The sequence below is a fragment of the Symphalangus syndactylus genome, chromosome 9 (genome assembly GCF_028878055.3).
Source record: "Symphalangus syndactylus isolate Jambi chromosome 9, NHGRI_mSymSyn1-v2.1_pri, whole genome shotgun sequence".
Lineage (NCBI taxonomy): Eukaryota > Metazoa > Chordata > Mammalia > Primates > Hylobatidae > Symphalangus > Symphalangus syndactylus.
Window position 1 is genome coordinate 95,193,958 of NC_072431.2, and position 22,166 is coordinate 95,216,123.

Below are 22,166 nucleotides of genomic sequence, written 5' to 3' on the forward strand. Positions count from 1 at the left end.
TGTTTAATGTAACAGGAAGAACAGAATCCCAGCTGATCTCTGGACTACTGGGAGTTCTCCATGTCCCTATATTAAAATTGCTCCATCTTATATTTACAAAGAACACAAACTTTAAACCTTTAAGTTTAAATAAATGGATTCTCTAAAATTATTTTCTCTTTTAAATTATTTACGTTTTCACTGTTATTTAAGAGATGCTTATAATAGGAACTTATGCGACTAGTGTAAGCTAGTTTTTCTTTTGAAAGCACCTTCAACAAGAAGATTTTGCATTTGATCGAAGCAAACCAGTAGTTGACTAGATAGATGAAAACACACACACACACACACACACACACACACACCCCTTTAAAAAATGGCTTGCTCAGCTTTTAATAGAAAATTTGTTAAGTATTATCTCATTTAGATAATTGGTACATGAAGAAATAATTAGACATTTTAGAGTTGTTTTGACATTGCAATAGTAATAAATTTGAGGTATATGGGGCAATAAAATTTCCCACTTATATATGGTTTATGTGTTCCGTTAGAATTAGACATTTTATAACCCACAGAGACAGACTTTTTAAAGAAGTCTCAATAAAGTTTTCTCCTAACTTTCTTAGGCTCTATGTGCATCCAGATTCTCCTTTTACCGGTGAGCAACTACTCAAACAGATGGTGTCTTTTGAAAAGGTGAAACTCACCAACAATGAACTGGATCAACATGGCCATGTAGGTACCATGCCTTGGACTGTGCAGGTTCCCTGAGATAGAATGGACAAGTCGCACAAAACTGTCTCTCTCTGAGTCCCTTCCTGCCTTCCCTCTCCCCTTCCCACCTTCTATCTCTGAATCATTTTATGGGAACATTTATGTGTTCTTCAGGGGACCTTGACTGATTTTGTTAATAGGTAATTTACGGGAATGCTGTCTGCCATTTCTCTGCAAAAAGGTCAGGGATCTTCTGTCCCATGGAATTCCTAAGGCTTCTGAAATTGCTATACCACCCGAGCCAACCAAACTAAGGGAATATACATTTTTGGAGGCTACTACAGCCTGTTGTTGGGTTAAGCATTTAATTTCTGTCAGCAGCATATCAGATAATAAAACCTAAAGAGAATAGGGCTAAGACCTCTGATGGGGGTTTCCCAAAGTGTAGTCTATAGAACATATGTATGTGAGATGAAATAACAAAAGGATTTTATGTCCAAATCAGTTTGGGAAAGTGCTGTTTACTCATTATGTAACTTTTTTTTCTTTTTTTTGGAGAGTTTCATGAATATTAAAGCATAAAGAAGCCCTGTAGTTAAAAACAAAACAATTTGATTTTGCGTCAGTATAAAGTTTATGAAAATGTGGAAAAAAGAAAAATTAACTGTGTTCTTATCAGTAGTTTAACAGAACAAATAGTCAATGATGCAGGTCCTTACATATTTGATAAAATGCCTTTTTAAGGCATTGCTGGGATGTTACTTCATGCTCTTAAATAAAGATACACATAAAAATTTTGTCTTAGAGTTTATGCTAAGAAAACTTTAGATAGACTTCCATAATTTTTTTCTTCTTTTAATAATTTTTAATTGATACATAATAATTGTACCTATTTATGGGGTACATGTGATACTTGGATACACATATACAATGTGTAAGGATCAAATCTGTGCAATTTAGAGGAAGTGTTTGAAGACCTTTCTCAATAAAGATGGTCTTAAGTAGATAATAAGAAAGTTCTAGGTTTGGTTTCATATGGTTGGATTAAACCTGGAACCAAATAAATCACTTTAAGCGCTAGCACTATCCCTCTGCCCACAGGAGACTGTGTTTATTACAACCAAGTCAGGGTAGCCACTTAACTCATGACTCTACTGGTGGTGCTGTTGGGATATTGGAAGTAGCTTAATATGCTTCTGTTTTTTTGTGTATTGAAAAGGTAAGATAGTTGATCTTTATCTTTAAGGTTATTGGCATAATTATCTTTTCTTTTTTTTAAACATGCTTCCACTGACAAATTTTTTTCAGGTTAAAATTTATGAAGTATGGAGTGATTTTGTTGTAGGTCAATGATCATTCTTAATGTCATTTATATTAAAATTTCTTGAACTTTAATGGAAATTTTTGCAGGGAAAAATGAAATTCTTTTATGATTCTAGAATTTTCTATATGTGAAGCTTTTAGAGGAATTATTTGAGTCTTTCCAAAAAGACTTGAGAGTCATTTTGAGATCAGTTGTCCATAATTGAAATGCTCTTCTTTTAGCATCAGCTTCATTGGGTAGTAATAGCTCTAAACTAGATTTCAGAAGCTCTAGGGTCTAGCCTGATTGTACCAAGATTATACCTTAAAAAACTGGTTAGTCTTAGATGGTTGCTTATATGCATTTTAGCTTTAAAACTTTTATACTGGCCAGGCACGGTGGCTCACACCTGCAATCCCAGCACTTTGAGAGGCTGAACTGGGAAGATTGCTTGATCCGAGGAGTTTGAAACCAGCCAGAGCAACGAAGAGAGACCCCATCTCTATGAAAACAAGACAAAACAAAAAATTAGCTGGATGTGGTGGCATGCACTTGTAGTCCCAGCCACTTGGGTGGCTGAGATGGGAGGATCACTTGAGCCTAGGAGGTCGAGGCTGCAGTGAGTTGTTGTTGTGCCACTGCAGTTCAGCCTGGGTGACAGAGCAAGACCTTGTCTCAAAAAAAAATTATATTTAACATAACCCTTTGTCACCAGAATTAGTGTGTTCTGAAACCTATTAATACAAGGAAAGATTTTTAGTTCTTGCATTGTTAAGCTAACTTCTTTGAATAGATTCTGAAGAAGCCTCTCTTATAGATGCTGTTTTAGTTTCAGAAAAGGAAACTTTCTTATTCTCAAGAATTATTTCTTGAGTGAAGCAGAGTCCACATTTCTATTAGTGTTCCTTAGTCTTCAAGTCACAGGAGGGCTTGAGCAGAGAGTCAGGGAGCCCTGGGGACTTAGAGGCTCAGTCTGGGGTCTGAGTCTGTCCAGTAACCTTTCCCAAAGGAAATTAACCTTCAGATGGTAGAAGTGGGGAAAAAAGAAGCTTATTTAAAGCTTAGGGCTTGTTCCATTTTGGTATGTGTATGTATGGGTGGGTGGGTGTGATCTGAAAATTCTTCCTATCTTCTCAGTAGAATATATGATGAATGTTAATTTTTTTCTTATATTAGTGATAGGAGGAAAATGTTTGGTTTTGCTGCTTCAACTTTATTCAAGTATTTGGCTGAGGATCAATCGCTTGAAATCCTTTGAATAAATGCATTATACAAAGAGATCATATTATCATTCAAAAACATTATTTTGATTCATTTAAAGATCTCCTTTGTTTCAGTTATTCCTGTTCCAGTTTGAGATCATAAAAAGGCAGCATGTTCAAAATTCAATCGCAGTTAAAACCCCGTAACTTTAGGTTGGCTTACATCTCAGCACAGAGAGCGAGCGATTATATATCAGTTATCCCACAGTGACTAGTATTCAACTCTGCTAAAGTCAATCGGCAAAAACACTCATGCCTCATGCCCAGGTTAGCCAAGAAAGCCGGGGAGCCATCAGTTGCATGACTAGCAGCAGCAACCAGCAGAGAGTGCCATTGGTCCTGCCAGGCTGTTTATAGTCGGATGTCTCCTGAGAGTCGTGCTCTCTGCTAGCTCCTTGGAGAGGAGGGCATACAGTGTGAGCCCTCTCATCCCCAAATTTTGCAGACTTAGATAGCTGTCTGGGTGACAGGAGGGAAGATATGGGAAACCTTTTATATCTGAAATTGAATTTTATTGCCCTGATTCATAATGGCTAGCTTTTATATTTTATTTAAAAGATATATGAAAAATACTACCTATTGGCTGCCTTAACAAGGGTGTGTTTATGATTTCTGAGTACTTGGCAACTTTTACTAGCTGCAGAATGGAAGATGGCTATCATGATTCAAGTTTGGTTTAATAACTAGAAGTTAGGAATCAAGGAAGCTGTCATAAATACTCCTTCTATTACTACTAATAATACAGTTTACATTTACTGAGCACTTCCTGTTTCCTCTGTGCCAGCCCTATGAGGTTAGTACTGTTTTTGCATATGAGAAAACTAGGAATTGGGGAGCTGAGATCATTTGGCTAAGGATTAAAGGACTAGAAACTGACAGATTCAAAATTTTTACCCAAGTCTGTCTAACACCACACTGCTTTTCTAAACTCTTTTATTTTTTGCTCCATAAATAATAATCTGGCCACTTAGAATATATGATTTCTTATTTTAGAAAATTTAGACATGCGTCCTTTGGTCTAACTAGACTAGCAAACCAAAAGTATTTAAAAGACTTGATTTTTAAAAATAGGTAAAACTTATCCTTCAGATGACCTCTCTCCCTACCATTTTAGAAAGGACACTTGAAACAACCTGTGTGGTTTGCAGTTGTTTTGATAAAATGTGATTCACAACAATGACTCTGCAGTATCTTGTGAAAATGATTTGCCTTAAGGCTGGAAAGGGTAGATCCATATCTTAAAATTGACTTTGAAATTGTAGACCATTTGGTTCTTTCTTGCCTCACTGTAATTTGGCCTGTTTAGCATTATAAGTATGTAAAATTCAGTACTTCCCATCTTTTTGTTGTAGATAATTTTGAACTCAATGCATAAGTACCAGCCAAGGGTGCACATCATTAAGAAGAAAGACCACACAGCCTCATTGCTCAACCTGAAGTCTGAAGAATTTAGAACTTTCATCTTTCCAGAAACAGTTTTTACGGCAGTCACTGCCTACCAGAATCAACTGGTGAGTGTACAGTTCACAATTTAATTCCCGTGTAAGAGAAGGATTTTAGGAGGTTCTTACATTTTCTTGGAGAGAAGAGATATCCCAGTACTCAAAATGGATGTTCACTTTGCAGAGAGCTATTGAGTTTCAGTGCTAGGACCTCTAAGAGTGTGTTGAGTGACTGCGTATTACACTATATTTTCTGGAATCTCTATATTATGGGTCAGGTTTTTAACTGCCCACTTCCCCACCCACAGCTACCCCAATCTGCCTTCTCACATTTTCTTCTGCAGAAAGTTACTTGCCTCCTTTTCCTCCTCCTGGTAACATGTATAACCATGTTCTTGTTGCTTCATAAAATTTAAAAGTTCAGTTTCTCTGCTGAATTAAACACCCCTGTTCTATCCGACTGCCCAAAATGCTGATACTTTAGATATTTTGTGAGGTTTATTCAGCTATAATTTAAGGTGAGATAATTCTGGTAAAATGATTTTAAATGTCTTTTTAGATAGTAAACTATAGTATGTAACGTCAAGATATCTAATTTATATTATTGAGTTATATGCAGGGTGAGTATCCCTAATCCAAAACCCCAAAATCTGAATGCTCCAAAATCTGAAACTTTTTGAGCATTGACATGACACTCAAAGGAAATGCTCACTGGAAGATTTCAGATTTTAGATTTGTGGATTGAGGATGCTTAACCTGTAAGTATAATGTAAAATTCCCAAATCTGAGAAAATCTGAGATCCGAAATACTTTTGGTCCCAAGCATTTCAGATAAGGGATGCTCAACCTGTATTTTTTACTCTCTGTTGTACATCACATTTAAAATTAATGCATTTCTGGCCAGGTGCAGTGGCTCATGCCTGTAATCCTAGCACTTTGGGAGGCCAGGGTGGTTGGATCACCTGAGGTCAGGAGTTCAAGACCAGCCTGGCCAACATGGTGAAACCCTGTCTCTACTAAAAATACAAAAATTAGCTGGGCCTAGTGGCAGGTGCCTGTAGTCCCAGCTACTTGGGAGGCTGAGGCAGGAGAATCGCTTGAACCTGGGAGGCAGGGGTTGCAGTGAGCAGAGATCTCACCACTGCACTCCAGCCTGGGCAACAAAGCGAGACCCCCCCACCTGAAAAAAATAATAAAATTAAAAAAAAAAACTTAAGTTAATGCATTTCTTCATCCATAGGGCTTATTCCAACTTAGTAAATATTTATCAAGGCCATACTAAGGGCCATGTACTGATAGACACTTCCCATACATTTTCTTCTTTTGTGCCCAGCGTAAGCTTAAGGGGCTGTGGCAGTACTACACTCCATAGGTGAGGAAGCTGAAGCTAAGAGAGGGTGAGTAACTTCTGTCCATCAGAAAGGACCAGAAATAGAATTCCTTTTCATACACTTCAATATAAAAGGAAGTCACATGCTCAGTTTACTTGACACATTCAGTTGTTCATGACCTCTCTGTGTCTTTGTATCTTGTGTTTGTTTCATTGGTCGTAGGCAGCCAAGACTATTGCTCTCCTCTTGTCTTGATGTTGTTAGGTTCTGGGTTCTGAGTGAGTAGCTATTAGATGCTGCCTGGTAGATGGCTCAAAGTCCAGAGGAGGATGGTCACCTGGAAGCGAGGTGGTGAGGAGACCCTCGGGAAAGGCAAGATGAAGCTGACATCACAGCCAGCCTCACACAAATGAGATAGTAGAAGCCTGGAAAAGGGATGTGGGCAGATGGCCAGAGTGGATGTATATAAGGCTTACTCTCCTAGGATTTCTATACAACTTTGAGTAGATTTCATTTCACCAGTGGCTGCTGTTTTCCTTACCTAGATATTAGGGCCAAGAACTGACCAGACCATTTTAGGGGATTGCTGTGAAGATCAAATGTAGTAGTGTGTGTAGGCTTGTTTAAGCTTTTGGAAGCTGTAAGGTGCTCTGTAAATAAGATGTGGTTGTGATGGGGCTATCTCAGAAATGTCAAAAAAAGAATTTGTCACCATTTGGATTTTAAAATTTTAGTGGTATATTAGTTAATGAGATAGAGAAATTAATGCATACTTGTTATCATGCTGATCATCTTATAGTAAAGGCAAGTATTGTAACCTTTGAATTTTCTCCAAGATGATAACACAGGAGTGGAAACATTCAGAGGATGCCCAAGCTAAAAGTTGGAGTTTAGATGGAAGCCTCCAAAGGCCTAAAGCACTAATGCTGTTTCTCTGCGAATCTGGAACACTGAAACCAGCAATCCTGGTTTTTTTGTGTGTGTTTTTTTTTTTTTTTTTTGAGATGGAGTCTCGCTCTGTCACCCAGGCTGGAGTGCAGTGGCGCAATCTCGGCTCACTGCAAGCTCTGCCTCCCGGGTTCACGCCATTCTCCTTCCTCAGCCTCCCGAGTAACTGGGACTACAGGCGCACGCCACTATGCCCGGCTAATTTTTTGTATTTTTAGTAGAGACGGGTTTTCACTGTGTTAGCCAAGATGGTCTTGATATCCTGACCTTGTGATCCGCCTGTCTCGGCCTCCCAAAGTGCTGGGATTACAGGCGTGAACCACCACGCCTGGCCCCTGTTTTTAATTTATTTGAGGGCACGTGGAATGCAAATATCATCCGCTCCAAAAAGATTCCTAAAACATTCCATTCATTTATACTAACTGATTTCATAGCTTTTATAATATACACCATGCTAATATATTATAACGATTTAAATTTATGCTCACTTAAGAAACCTTATTGATGTTTGGGAATGACATAGACACTTGTCATGTGGAAACCTCATTGCTTTTATCATAATTCTTTTTAAAGAGGGCCAAAGCAGGAGGAGGTAAATTGTTTTCCTCTTTATTTTTTTTTAGTGAAAATGATAGAGACAAACAAAAATTAAAGTTTCTAGTAAACTTTAAAGTGTAATGCCTGAGATTTGGTTTAATAGGTGAGAGAGCAAGACTGCGTAAGTGTTGGCGGGACCGCTCATATCATAGGAGGGTCTTATTTACATAATACAAATAACAATAACTAACATTTGGGTACTTACTATGTGCAAGACACCACTTGAATTCGTAATCATACTTGATCTTCTCAATGATATCATGAGATAGGAACAATCGTATTTTTATTCAGCATCATACAGTTGGGGTAATTGAGGCAGGAGTTAAATAAGTCATCTGAAGTGACCTTGCTCCTCCCATTGCAGATTTGAATTCATGTGGTTAAGATTCAAAAGGGAGTGTCCTTAACCCCTAAGCTGTGAGTGCCTGCTGTTCCCAAAGAAGCAGAACTTCACCCTCTCTCAGGTCTTGGCCCTGATAGACTCTGAGACATCGATTTTAGAGAGCATCAACTCTTTATGCTCATTTTTTTTTTTTTAAACAAATGTGCTGCTCACACCACACATCAGCAAGTGTAACACGATGATGATCATCCTAAACAGGAGGTCAGAATATCTGCTAGTACTCGCTGCATCCAACTGGAACCACATCTTTCATGACATTTTCTAATTTAATTCTTGTTTTTCCACTCAATTTTTTATTTAGAACAAATTTCAGATATACAAAAAACTAAACAATACTAAAATGAACCTCACATGCCTTCCACCCAGATTCAGCAATGCCAAATTTGCTTTTCCCCCAAATTTTCTCTTTCCTCCCTCTTCCTCTCTATATGCATACGTACTTCCCCTCTTCCTTCCCATTTTCTTCCCTCTCCTTTTGAAACTAAGTTGCATGTCTCCTGACACTTCTAAACACTCTGTAAGCCTATTCTGACAATTAGAACATTATTTTTGTAATCCCAACATCTTTATCACAGCTGAGAAAATTTATAAGAATTTGTTCTTTATATCACCTAATATTCAGTTTATATTAAAATTTTCAGGATAGACCAACTGCCCCTAAACCCCCTCTGAACTAGGATCCAGCTAAAATTCATGGTTTGGATTTATTACTTTTAATTTAGAAAAATCTTTCCACATTTTTTTCTAAACCCCTCATTTAATTCTGACACTATATGCCTTGAAGAAGGCCCCACGAGTCCCATTTTGTAGAATTAGAAACTGAGGTCAGAGTGGTTAAGACATTCACCCAAGGTCACAAATCTGGTAAGTGACAGAACCAGCACGAGGTTTTGATCTTCTGGGTTTTAATTCCCCCTTTTTGGTGGCATCATGATAGATTGCAGGGCCAAGGAAGTGGTGATCACTGACAGTGTCATCGAAAACTGACTTTGAAAATATGGGTAATGAAAATAGGTGAAGATACTAATACACACATTTCAACACAAGTTGCTCCTTTGGCAAAGGTTTATTTCTAATTAATATCATAAATGGGATCAAAATCTGGCCATCAGTGCCCAGCTATTCTTTCTTGCATTAAGTATAAATATTAATATGATTAGTATGTCATTTCATTGCTGAGTAACCACAATGGAAGTGACTAAATTCAGAATTAATTTTCTCATAGATTCTACTATGTCTGAGTTTATTTTTCGATATCCACCTTTAAAACCATAGCCCCTTGCACAAAGCCATATGCCTTTAAAATAGAAATCCAGTTAATAGTCAACAATTTGATTTGGTATCCTAACAGGCCAGTTTTGCAAATGGTTTATAAACCTCGTAAGACCAATCAAAATTCCTCTTGTAGGTGCTCAGTAAACATATGTGCAGTGAATAAATGAATTTGTGGGTTAGCATTTTCATTAGTCCTATGTCATTTTCTAAAGTTATCCTCGACTCTTTCTAGGCCTTCTACCATCTACTGTGACTTCACTGCTCCACCAAGTTTGTGTAGTAATTTTCCTATAGCACACAATAATATATCCTGCAGCATATAATAGCCTATAACATATAATAAATATATAAGAAATAAAGCGAATATATACTAGGTATAGTATTAGAATTTTTTCACATACAAAGAACAAAGAGGGAGGAGAAAAGAGAGGAAGATTTAAAAATTCACATTTAGGACCACTTTCATATATCTTAAGCTTCAGATACGACTGCTATTTTTATGTCTGTTGAAATCCAAGTCAGAGTTTCCAAAACAATTTGTGAAAGAATTCCTTATTTATTGTGCCTTGTAGTTTCATTTATAAGTAATGCAAATAGGACCTTTTATTTGCTATTTCTTTCTCTGGTTTTTGCAAGGAAATGATTGCATTTCTTTACATTATTGGATAAAAGCTAAATACATTACACTTTCAACAAACTATTTTATAATTTAAGATTGAAAGGTCATGCATTGTTTTTGAGCAGGCAGACCATTGCTGTAGAGTTGAAGTGTAGGTCAAGTTTCATTTTAAAATGCCTTTGGTCAGATATTTTCCTGATAATTGGAGAAATGGTCCCTGAGGGCCAATTTTACCTTGTGGCTGGGAACCCTAGCTGGATTCAGAGTCCAGTGATATTATACAGAATAACCACTGCAAAAGGTCCCCTTCTCTTTTGCACAGCAGGTAGTGTCAAAATCTGCCTTCCACACATTTACTTAAAGATAATAGAGATGCCAAAATAGTGAACATTTTGGTTAGGAATTGCATTATGTTCTATATTATTTAAATACACGAAAAAGCAGTGTTGTGTTTTGGACTGAATTAGTAACTTGGATATATGTAGACCCGCACTAAACAGTAGCATTTCTTAAGCACATACTACTAACCTTGCTTGTTATTGTTTTCTCTTGGTGAAGTGAGAAACATTGCTGCTTTTAAGAATTTGTGAGTTATAAAGAAGCCATACCTCTGGTTTCTGTACATACAATGTTTGGTAGCTGATTTATTTTTGATACTTCTTTTAGGATTACTTTTGATAAACATGATTTGTTCAACAATATTACAAGCTGCAGGCATCCTCTATTCGGACATGAATGAAATGGTGGCCACCTGAAATCACTGTCTGTAACTCAGCTTCTTTTTCTCATCAGTTCTCAAGTGTTTTTTTTTTTTTTTCCAGTTATCCCAAATTTGATAAAGAGATGTAAAACTACACCTTAAAAATGAATTTCTGTATATAGCTACTGGCCTTTATTTAAATATTGTGGCATAAACTCTATGTCTGACCTTTTAAAACGTATGATTACCTAGAATGTTAAAATTTTGCTATTTAAAAATTATTTTATCTTAAAATTTAAAAAGTGAAATGCTTTTCCTGTAAATTCATGATTTCACTTAGTTCATAATTGGTGAAAGGTGAGATCATATTTCTGACTGTGCTTGTTCTTGAGGTAAAGCTCAACAAATACTTGTGGGGTTCTTACTGTGGACACCCTAGTGGATTCAGAGTCTAGTGACAGTGGGCTACAAGGAACATGGTGGGCTCACGAAGAAGTTTAATCCACAATCTCTGTGCTGCTAATTATTAATACCCCATAAAAGCTGTTCAGGAATGTGTAGCATCAACCCAGGGCTCCCATACAATTTTAGTGATAATAGATCCATTCAGTTTTTTTCTGCTCTCACGTGCAAAAGCAATTATTTTCCCTAGAATTAGATTAAATAGAAATAGAGAAAGGAATTGTTTTGAATTCTTTTTCTAATTAGTGCACTAAAATTAAATCATTGCTGTAGCTAATTGGTAAATCTGGGTGTATAAGAGCACTTTGTACTATTCTTGCAACTTTCCTGAAGTTTGAAATTATATCAAAATGTAAAGAAATTTCCACTGATATTCCTAGGAATTATGAAAGTTGGATTAAAATGATATTAGAAGTAGATAATTCTCACAATGAGAGAAAATTCAAAGACATCTGAAAACTCATGTTGAATTTAAGTTACTCCTTTGCTCAAAGTATGGCAGTATTATTAGATATGGTGACACATCAATTGAGCAACACGTGTTTTGAGAGTATGTATTTTCTGTGGTATTAGAGCACTGGAGAATTTAAGATAACTTCTCAATCATATTCTGAGCCAATAGTCTTTATCTTTTGAAAAAAGAACAAGAAATGTGATTTTCAAAATTCTTTTCAGAGATAAAATATGTCAAAAGTCCATCTTTAATCATTAGAACAGATAGGTAATACCTTCTACCCTTTTCATTTGTAAAGACTCAGAAAAAGCTTGATATGATTCATATCTTAGAGAGATGGCTGTAAAAAGTTCTTTCAAAATGAATTTTTCTTCAGATATATTATCTGTTGTTGTCTGTAGAAAATTTTATCCATTGGCAAGCCTATTTACTTTTCATTTTTATAAATGTGCTATTTAAAGGCAGCCTTACCTTTATTGCTCCACCTCACAGTTTCAGTTTGAAATTTTCATGTGGGTTTGATTTACCCTTAATGTCTCTAACTGTGTGTTGGAGGTGGTGCCACCTTCTTTAGCATCATTTAGAGCCAGTTCCAGCTCTGATTAGCTGTGCTTGTCATCCGACATCTAGCGCAGTGCATGTGCATGGTGATTAATCCTCATTATTTGCTGATGAATTATTGTGAAAGCATATTAATGAACTATAAAGTACTTCAGAAGTAGAACGTATTTTAAGTATAGTTGTTCATTACAAAGAGACATAGCTCATGTCCTGGAGGATTTTAAAATCTTGTTGATATTTGTAATCGTAGACTATATCGATTGCCGGGGCTTTAGAGGATGTTTATAATTTATTTCAAACAAAAAAATATTTTCTCCTTCCCTCCCAAAACTGACTTTCAAAAACAAGTCCTAGTCGGAATAAGTGGATGAAACAAGGCTTCATTCTTCAGAGAGTGGTAGCTGTGTGTGAGAGAAGGTTCTCTATAAACCATTTCCTGTATCTCTCTTCATACACGTCTTAGCTGTTGCTGTCCATGAGAACAGGTTTCTGATTTATGTAGCTTATTTGCTTCCCTGTTTACCAATGCTCACAGCATAGCTATTTTCTTCTAGCTGCTCGATAGTGAATGTTCATGGGCTAAAAATGAGCATTTCTGAGGCACTGTCAAATGTTTTTTAAAATTAATATTATCAAAGAGTTAATCTTATAATTAGCCAGTGTTATTGATAGAGGAGTCTTTCTGGCTGGGTTAGTATGGGGGGTTTCATTTTAAGCAAGGCATAAATAGCTTCTTTGCAGCTTGTGCTTTGGTTCTGAAAGTGTTCAGAAACCATGAAAAAGAAAAAACCACATTTCTTTTGAAATGAAAAAAGAAATTCCTCATATGTTAACAGTTTAAAGTGTTCTATAGATATACTTTGACTGGGGAGAAAGTTGCTTTTTGGCAAGAGTGTTTCTTTTTCTCTTCTTTTTTTTTTTTCTTTTGAGACGGAGTCTTGCTCTTGCTCTCGCTCTTGTCGCCCAGGCTGGAGTGCAGTGGCGCGATCTTGGCTCATTGCAACCTCTGCCTTCTGGGTTCAGGTGACTCTCATGCCTCAGCCTCCTGAGTAGGTGGGATTACAGGCTCATGCCACTATGCCTGGCTAATTTTTTATTTTTAGTAGAGACAGGGTTTCACCATGTTGGTCAGGCTGGTCTCGAACTCCTGACCTCATGATCTGCCTACCTCGGTCTCCCAAAGCGCTGGGACTACAGGCATGAGCCACGGTGCCCGGCCTGGCAAGAGTATTTCAAACTATCTGTTTTGATTGTATACTCCTTACTTTGAAAGAAGAAGACATGCCTGTAACTTTTTTCCCCTGTTAAGAATCTTTAGCATGCATTTCTCTCTAGAGATGAACATGGGTTCTAATTTTGATACTGAGAAGCTATGATTCCTTAAAGGTTTTCTTGGTTCTAATTCAGTTACTGACCAGCTGAATCTTGGCCCTTGTGCTCTTTGAGTCTGTGTATGATTATCTGTCGGATAAGACCATGGGCTAGATGGTCTCTCAGCTTCCTTTCAGCTCTAACAATTCCAGTATTTTCCATGTTGAGTGTCTTTTAATCAGTGTTTCCTTTATTTTTTCATTACAACTTAATGTATTCTCCTTCAGAGGCATGGTGCATATAATTTCATGGATCTTTCTACACTAATAGTAGTACTGTGGGAATTCTGAATACCACAGCATGGACATTTAATATTTCAGACTGTGATTATTATTAGAATGTGTTTTTCCATAAAAACATAGAGTTTATAAATAACATTTCATGGAAGGATAACAAAAGATGGACTAATTTGATTCTGATTTAATCAAATGGAAAGGGAAATAGGAGAAAATTTATATTCAGAAGGCTTTATGTCATGTATTTATGTCATGTATTTCAATATCATATTGAACATGAGGCTATTATTGGCCATTTTACCTTTTATCTATTATGGTATGTATATGTACTCACAGTACTAAAAAAGATGTCACCAAGTCAAATGCATTCTTACTTTTATTCTCTATCAATGCTGGAATTCTGCATAATTCTCCCATTTAGGTGGTTCTCCCATTCCTCAGTTCAGCCCTAGCCTTTGACATATTATATAATATATTAAATACTGCACACCCCAGTTCACATCTACTTTTGCCCCAAAGGCTCCCTTCCCTAATTGTATCTATCTGTCAACCTCCAGCCTGTCCTCAATACCTCCTCTCTGAGGCCTTCCCTTACCATCCCACCTGGCTGGGATTTGTCCCTCTTGTGAACATGTGCAGCATTTTCCACCCTTCTCACGATACTGAGAAACATTAAGATATTCTTGGTGTGCTATGGAGAATGAACAAACTATTTCTGATTTTACTTCCTTGACCTCAGAAATGATACTGTTTTGTACCCATTCTTTCTCCAGATAACGAAGCTGAAAATAGATAGCAATCCTTTTGCCAAAGGATTCCGGGATTCCTCCAGGCTCACTGACATTGAGAGGTAATGAGAATTTTCTGTTTACTTTCTTATTCAGATAAGATCAAGAGAAGAGGGAGTTTGTAACAACACACTCCTTTCGACACCAGAGAATCATAACCTTACTATATATAGTCTTCTATTCTCTGCATCCCATTCCTTGTACATATGCAACTGCTTAAGTCTGACAGCTACTGTGACTGGAGCTATTATATGCTTAATTTCTGAGTGAAATAGTTTCTTTGGTCAGGACATTTATTCTACTATAAAAAATAGGGCTTTGTTTTTATTAAAGACTTAGTCCTCTTGACATTCTTAAGCTTCGTGTCTCAATGAGTGGCAGTCTGTAGAGAAACAGAACCGTGATAGCCTTTTACCTTCCCAAGTAGATATATTTGCTAACACAAAGAGTGTAAGGGTAGTTTGGAATTTTAAAACAAGGAGATGTAATTTAATTCAAGGTCACATAATTTTACCAATATAGTAGACTGCTTATATTTAATAGGAGAGACATCAGGCAGGCCTCAGGACCCCTAAGAAGACAAGTGAAATCATGTGCCTGTAACTTACCCTACTTTTTACTCAATTAAAGTGGTTCATGCAGTTTGAGACCATTGAGGTGATGAGTAATGACTATATGGAGATACATATTTTGCCCAGTATGAATGTCAAAAATTGTTTTTCAAAGAGAAGATTTTTAAACCTAATTGATTATTTGTACTTCTTAAACACACTAATTCTTTTATGTGGCCCAATGTCTTGATTAACCAGGGAAGTTCCGTAGCCACCAGAACCACTGATTTTCTTATCTCTACATCTGTGTAATTTCCCTACTAACTGCTGCACATTTCTGCTGCACTCTTTGTTACCTACATAGCCACATCTCCTGACCTCAGCACTTCTGTCTAATCTATCTTGGCAACTCAAATTAAAAGATAATTACATATTTTAACAACCTCTGTCTCAGCCTTCCTAAGCCTTCCCAAATGGCAGAATGTGAGGTGGAGGTTTGATTTAGGGGAACAGACTTAGAGGCTCAGTGGGGAAGCAGAGGAGCAAGCAGGAGAGGCTGAATGTTGGCCAGGAACTATGGGATTTGAGCAGAAAAGAAAGATTAAATAGTTGGAGAGCTTGGCAAGTTGGTTGGAAGTGTTGAGATCAGGAAAAGAAACTTGAGCTTGTGATTGAAAATCCATTGCAAAGTGCAGAGAGAAGGCAAGTGGTAACTCTCAGATTAGGTGGGATACAAGTCACTGAGAATGTGGTACCAGCAGTGTGGGCAACAAAGAAGTCCACTTGCAAAAGGCAGCTTCATTTAGGCATGACTTTATTTCCTGTTTCTGAGGGCCAAAAGCCCTGCTGCAGGCCGGGTTTATGCAGCTGGGATTGTTATAAGTGAAATTTTTCTCAGTTTTATTCAGGTATTAAGTAAGAGTGGAGACAATGATGCAGTGGGGTGATAGTGATCTGTTTTTATAGTGTGTGTCATATTTTCTGTCTCAGACCATGGGGGTACGCATGATATAATGGGAGAAAAAAAAAGTTAGGGCTTAGAGTCTCACCTCTGCCTTTTCCTGGGTGAGTGATCCTGGAGAAGTCACCAGATTTCTGAGTCTGTACCCTCATCTAGAAAATGGAAAAAATAACCCTGCTCACCTCAGAGGTTTATTCTGAGAATCAAATAAGCTGGCATTTATGACAGCATTTTATAAATCTAAAAATGTAAAATAATTATAAATTCTTCATCTTGTTATATGAGTATTTCATCTAACAACTTTTATCCCATGTAACTCTATGTTTCATAGTCTTAATAAACTACTCCTAGAGTAAAAATAGCCTTGTAGTTGCACATTGGTTTACAAGATAGGAGGTACTCAGTCTGACTGCCCTTTAGAACGGCAGATTTGATAATGCATGCGGCCACATTTTCCACTTATTGGATAAGCATCCTGATGTGGGAGCACTCACATGTACATGAAGCTAAGTAGCTTTCAATGGTCTGAGGGCAAAGACAGCACTCTTACATGACTAGCTGAAAGTTTGCAAGATGACCTAAGTAGTGTGAAATTGGCCGAGGTTTTGGATTTCATTTCCAGATATTTAAGTCTGAATTTTTCATAAACAGCCTTTGGGGATGGGACAAATCAGATCAATTGATCTTTAGAGACCTAAAGAAATTAAATTAGTCTGGAGTCAGTTACTGCACTAAACCATCTAGTAATTGAATTGCTCCTTGTAACTGATTGAAAACAGCCCTATCCTTAACAATATAGGGAGATTTTCTTTATAAGAGATCTGAGAGAAAAACACATCTTTTTATGACATGATGACAGATATTGCACTTTTCTAACCTAATTGAATATGATGCTATAAATATGTGACCTTAATGATTTCAAGTTTCCTGTTTCAGATTTACAGCTTAATGTGTGGGACACCCAAACAAAAATGCCTTTAGGATTGGATCTGTTTGCCTGTACCTCTAAATTCACAGTTTTAATCCTTCTACAGCTACACAAGCTTTTGAGATGCTCTTAAAGGTGTTTAAGTTTTCTTGCTCTAATTTTACTAGGTTCCATTGAGGTACTTGAATGTCTCACTTTGTGTGTAGCCTTACTCTTCAGGGACATCGTCTTCTTCATTTCTAAAAGAAAACCCACCTCACTGGCAAAAATAGAAAGTGTTTTCATTACTGCTTTGTAATATATCTACTATGGTCAACCAAGAAGCAAACCAAAAGCCCAAAGGGATATTTTGTGCTTCTTTTCTGGGGGGATGCGGTTCACTTTGTCCAGTACACAAAGGCACAGTGTTACTTCTGAGAAAAGAAAAATAACTGGGAGGAGTTATCTATGTTTTATTCAAAATTAAGTTTCTTTTGTTAATTTTTTTTTCTTTTTACTAAAAGAGTTTGTGTGCATTGCCAAAAATCAGAAAGAAAAAGAGCATAAAAAAGCAGTGAAACCCCATTGCCTTAGAGATGACCCCTGGCAAAACCCCATTATATATTCTTTCAGATACTTTCTTATCATATATGAACATTTACTTCCTTTAAAGTTTATCTTGCCAACCATATTATTTTTAATTATTTCCCCCTTAATATAAATAGATACATGTCTGCAGTACACTTTTTATTGGCTTTCTAATTTTCCATTATGTGCTGTAATTTATTTGACTAATCCTATACATTAGTTATTTAGGTTTCTGATTTTTTGCTGTTACAAATAGTGTCAGGAGGAAAATACATATCTTTACACATCTTAATTATTACCATAGGATAAATATCCACAAATTAAAATGCTGAGTTAAAGGAGGTATTTTTTTTATCATAGTATTATTTTTAATTGTTTAAAAATTTGGAAAAAGAACCCAAATATTCGATAATAGGAGAATGGTTTAATAAACTTCATAGTCATGCAATGGAGGTTTTAGAAATTGTGGTAAAATATACATAACATAAAATTGACCATTTTAACCATTTTAAAGTGTACAATTCAGTGACATTAAGTACATTCATGATGTCACATAACCATCACTGCTATCCGTTTCCAGAATGTTTTCATCATCCCAAACAGAAACTGTACCCATTAAAATAACTTCCAATTTACTCTCCCTTTGAGTCTCTGGTAATCTGTATCCTACTTTCTGCATCTATGAATTTATGTAGTCTGGGTACCTCATATAAGTGGAAAGATATATAGTCATGAGTCACTTAGCAGAAGGGCTGCATTCTGAGAAATGCATTGTTTGGAGATTTTGTCATTGTGAAAACGTCATAGAGTGTATTTACACAAACCCAGATGGTACAGCCTACTACACACGTAGGCTATTTGGTATGGCCTATTGATCCTAGACTATAAACCGTACTGCGCTGCATGTTACTGTACTGAATACTGTAAGCAATTATAATGCAAGGGTAGGTATTTATGTAACTAAACATTAAAAAGGCACAGTAAAAATACAGTGTAAAACATAAAAAATGGTACACCTGTATAGGGCACTCACCATGAATAGAGCTTAAGGTCTGGAATTTGCTCTGGGTGAGTGGTCAGTGAATATGAAGGCCTAGGACATTACTGTACACTACTGTAGACTTTATAAACACTGTACACTTAGTCTATACAAAATTTATAAATAGTATTTTTCTTTAAGAGTAAATTAAACTTAGCTTATTGTAACTGTTTTACTTTCTAAACTTTTTAATTTTTTAACTTTTTGACTCTCATGTAACATTTAGCTTAAAACATACTCATTGTACAACTGTACAAAAACATTTTTTCTTTATATCCTTATTCTGTAAGTTTTTTCAATTTTTTTTTTTTTTTTTTTTTTTTTTTACTTTTTAAACATTTTTGTTAAAACCTAAAGACATAATCACACACATCAGGCCTACCCTGGGTCAGGATAATCAATATCACTGTCTTCCACCTCCACATCTTCTGTCACTGAAGGTCTTCAAGGGCAATAACACACGTCTCCTGTAATGATAATGCCTTCTTCTGGAATACCTGCCAAAGGATCTGCCTGAGGCTGTTTCACGGTTAACTTTTTTTTTTTGGATAAGTAGAAAGAGTATACCGTGAAATAATTATAAAAATTATAGCATAGTACATATACAAACCAGTAACATCATTGTTTATTATCATTAATCAAGTATGATGTATTTTATACAAACGTGAGTAATGTGTTGTGCTGCTGCATTATGATGGCTATGATGTCACTAGGTGATAGACATTTTTCAGCTCCATTCTGATGTTAGGGGACCACTTTCATATGTGTGAAACGTTGTGGGTTGTGGGCTGAAACATTGTTATGTGGCACATGACCGTATATGTTTTTAAGGCATTTTATGCATACTGCCAAGTTTCCTTCAGGAAAGGTTGTTCACAGCAGTTACCATTCCTTTACACCTTTGTCCGGCATGATCATCGTCTTTTCATCTTTGCCAGTTTCATAGGTGAACATTTGTATTTTCTCCTGGGAACTGGCCTGTTTATGTCCTTAGGTCTTTTTTTTTTTTTTTTTTGGATTGTTCACCTTGTTCCCTAAATGAGCTGTAAAAGCTACTTATGTATCAAGGGTATTAGTATTTTATTGTTCATATATGTTGAAATCATTTTACCAGTTTGAAAATTAGCTTTTATTTATGCTTTTGATACATAGATAGTTTTATCACCAAATCTGTTGCTCTCGTTCTTTGATTTCTATCCTAGAAAACTTTTCTCACTCCCAAATAATACAAATATTTACTATAGATTTTTTAATCATCTTACTGCTTTTTAGTTTTTCATTTAAACCTTTGACTTGTGTAGTATTTATTTTGGTAAACATTATAAAATAGACATATAACTTTATATTTTTTACAAGTGGCCTGAATACTATTAATACATATTTACTAATGTATTCATTTCCCACTTATTTTTCATTCTCTCTTTGTCACATGCTGTACCAAATTCTTATGCATACTAGTTCTTACAGTCTCTTTGTTGAGCTGCCAGTGTCATATTGTTGTAATTTTCATAAATTGTAAATATTTGATATTTAAATACCTGATATGACAAATCCCAGTCGTTTTTACTTGTCATTTTAAAAGTTTCTTGATACTCTTTGATCTTTATGCTTCCAGTCTTTGAAATCTTTTTGTCAGGTCTTCTACATAAATGTTATGGGAATTTAGCTTAGGCTTGTGTTGAATTTATATAATAACCTGGGAGGGAAAATTGATATCTTTACAGTGATATCAATATTCAAAGACACATATTCCTACTCTCATCTGTGAATATGTAATATGTTTGTCCTCTTTTTGAAATCTCCTGTGTTATGTAGCACTTTGCCATTTTCGAGTTTGTAAGTTCTGCACAGATGTTCTTAGACACACATCTAGGCCTATGAGAGCTGCTTTGTCTGATACAATAGCTGCCGGCCACAGGTGGTTAGTGAAGATGTGAAATATACTGTTAAGTGTGCAAACACACAAACAGGTTAACTACCAAAAACCACTAGAATTTGAAGACTCAGTATGAAAAAAATCATTTAAAAATATCAATTAGATATATTGAAATAATAATTTGGGTTATTATGTTACATAAAATATATTTTTAATGTTTTTTTAATGTGGCAACTGGGCTTATCTAAAATTACATATGTGACTCACATTACATTGTTACTGGAAAACACTAGAGAGATTTTTTGGAGGTGCTTACTTTTGTAAATAGAATTTTAAATTAGAAGTCTGCCTAATTTAGTCTGCAAAAAGCTGTTGATTCCTATGTGTCTTGGGCATTGTGCCATTTTACTGAACTTAAAAAATCAGTTTTAATAAATTTTCATTTTAGTCTCTTGTGTTTTCTAGTTAAATTGCTATATCATTTGCAGAAATGATGATTTTATCTCTTCCTTTCTAGTAGTTATACTTTTAAAAATATCTTTTTCTTGTTTTATGACACTGATTGAAATTTCTGGGACACCATTGAAGGATAATAATAGTTGGTATTTTTCTCTTGTTCTTGATTCATTGAATATGGTTTTTGGTGGCTGTTGGTTTCAGAAGAATATTCTTTATTATACCAAAGCAATAACTTTCATACCTAAATTAATAATTTTTATCTTAACATTAATTGAATTTATAGTAAATGCTCTTTTAACATCTATTGAGATTATTTCCTTTTTTAAAAATTTTAAATGACATTATAATATAGTCATATTGTCTCTGTTGAACCATCCTTATATTCCTGCCTGGATTTTATCTGTTTTTCTTAAATTACTGGATTTAAACTACTTATATTTTATTTAAGACCTTTTGTATCAATCTTGAAACAATTAGTTGATTTTGTACCTTCTCTTGTCAGTTTTTGGTATTGGTTTCTGCTAATTTGTTCAAATTAATTGAAATCTTTTCCTTCCTTTTATTGTCAGAACCCATTTGAAAAGCAAAGAAATGATCATTTACCTGAAGATTTTATAAATCTTGTCCATAAATTCACCTGGGTGCAGTATTCTTTTGGGGAATACCACTTTAACAACTTTCTTAGTCTGTTCCATTGTTTATTGGTCAAATATATGTTAATGCCTGTCCCATGTAATTGTTTTTGTCTCAAGTTCTGTTTTAATCTTATATGGCTACCCTTTTTAAATTTTTGCTTTCTTTTGTTTATCCTTTAATTTTTAAAAATCTATAGGACTACAGCAATATTCTCTCTCATCAGTATCCTGTCATTTTCATTAAGAAGAAAACAACCCTTTCTTGACCCCATTTGTCTTTTGAATTACTGACTTTCCCAGTTCTCTGCTCCTTCTTAAAGTTCCTCAGAAAAAGTTTTGTATGTTCTCTTTTCCCATTTCTCTCCTCCCTTTCTGTCTTCTATGCTGCCTCTGAGACATTCATCCCCACTACCCTCTAGTTCACCCTTGTCAAAGTCACCAGTGACCTCCTCATTGCTAAACCCAGTGGTCAGTTCTCTGACCTCATCTTCCTTGGCCTGTCAGCAGCCCTTGGCACAGTTGTTCATTCTCCCCTCTTTCCTTTCTGAGCTTCCCAGACCACTCAGTCTTCTGTTTTTATTCCACTTCATTTACCATGCTTTCTGTATGTCCCTCACTGGCTTCTCCTCATCTCATTCATCTGTAAACACCATGTGTTCCAGACCTTAGTCCTTGAACTTCTCTCCTCAGTCTACATCTGGTCTC

General features: G+C 35.9%; 1 protein-coding gene across 1 annotated transcript in view; it reads left to right on the top strand.

Moving 5' to 3' along the window:
* Positions 1 to 22,166, top strand: part of TBX20 (T-box transcription factor 20) — a 51,594-nt gene that overhangs the window by 8,511 nt on the left and 20,917 nt on the right. Inside the window, exons 4-6 of the mRNA XM_055293445.2 lie at positions 606 to 714; positions 4,611 to 4,769; positions 14,431 to 14,507. Coding sequence (XP_055149420.1) covers positions 606 to 714; positions 4,611 to 4,769; positions 14,431 to 14,507 — 345 coding nt within the window. The remainder of the gene's footprint in view (positions 1 to 605; positions 715 to 4,610; positions 4,770 to 14,430; positions 14,508 to 22,166) is intronic.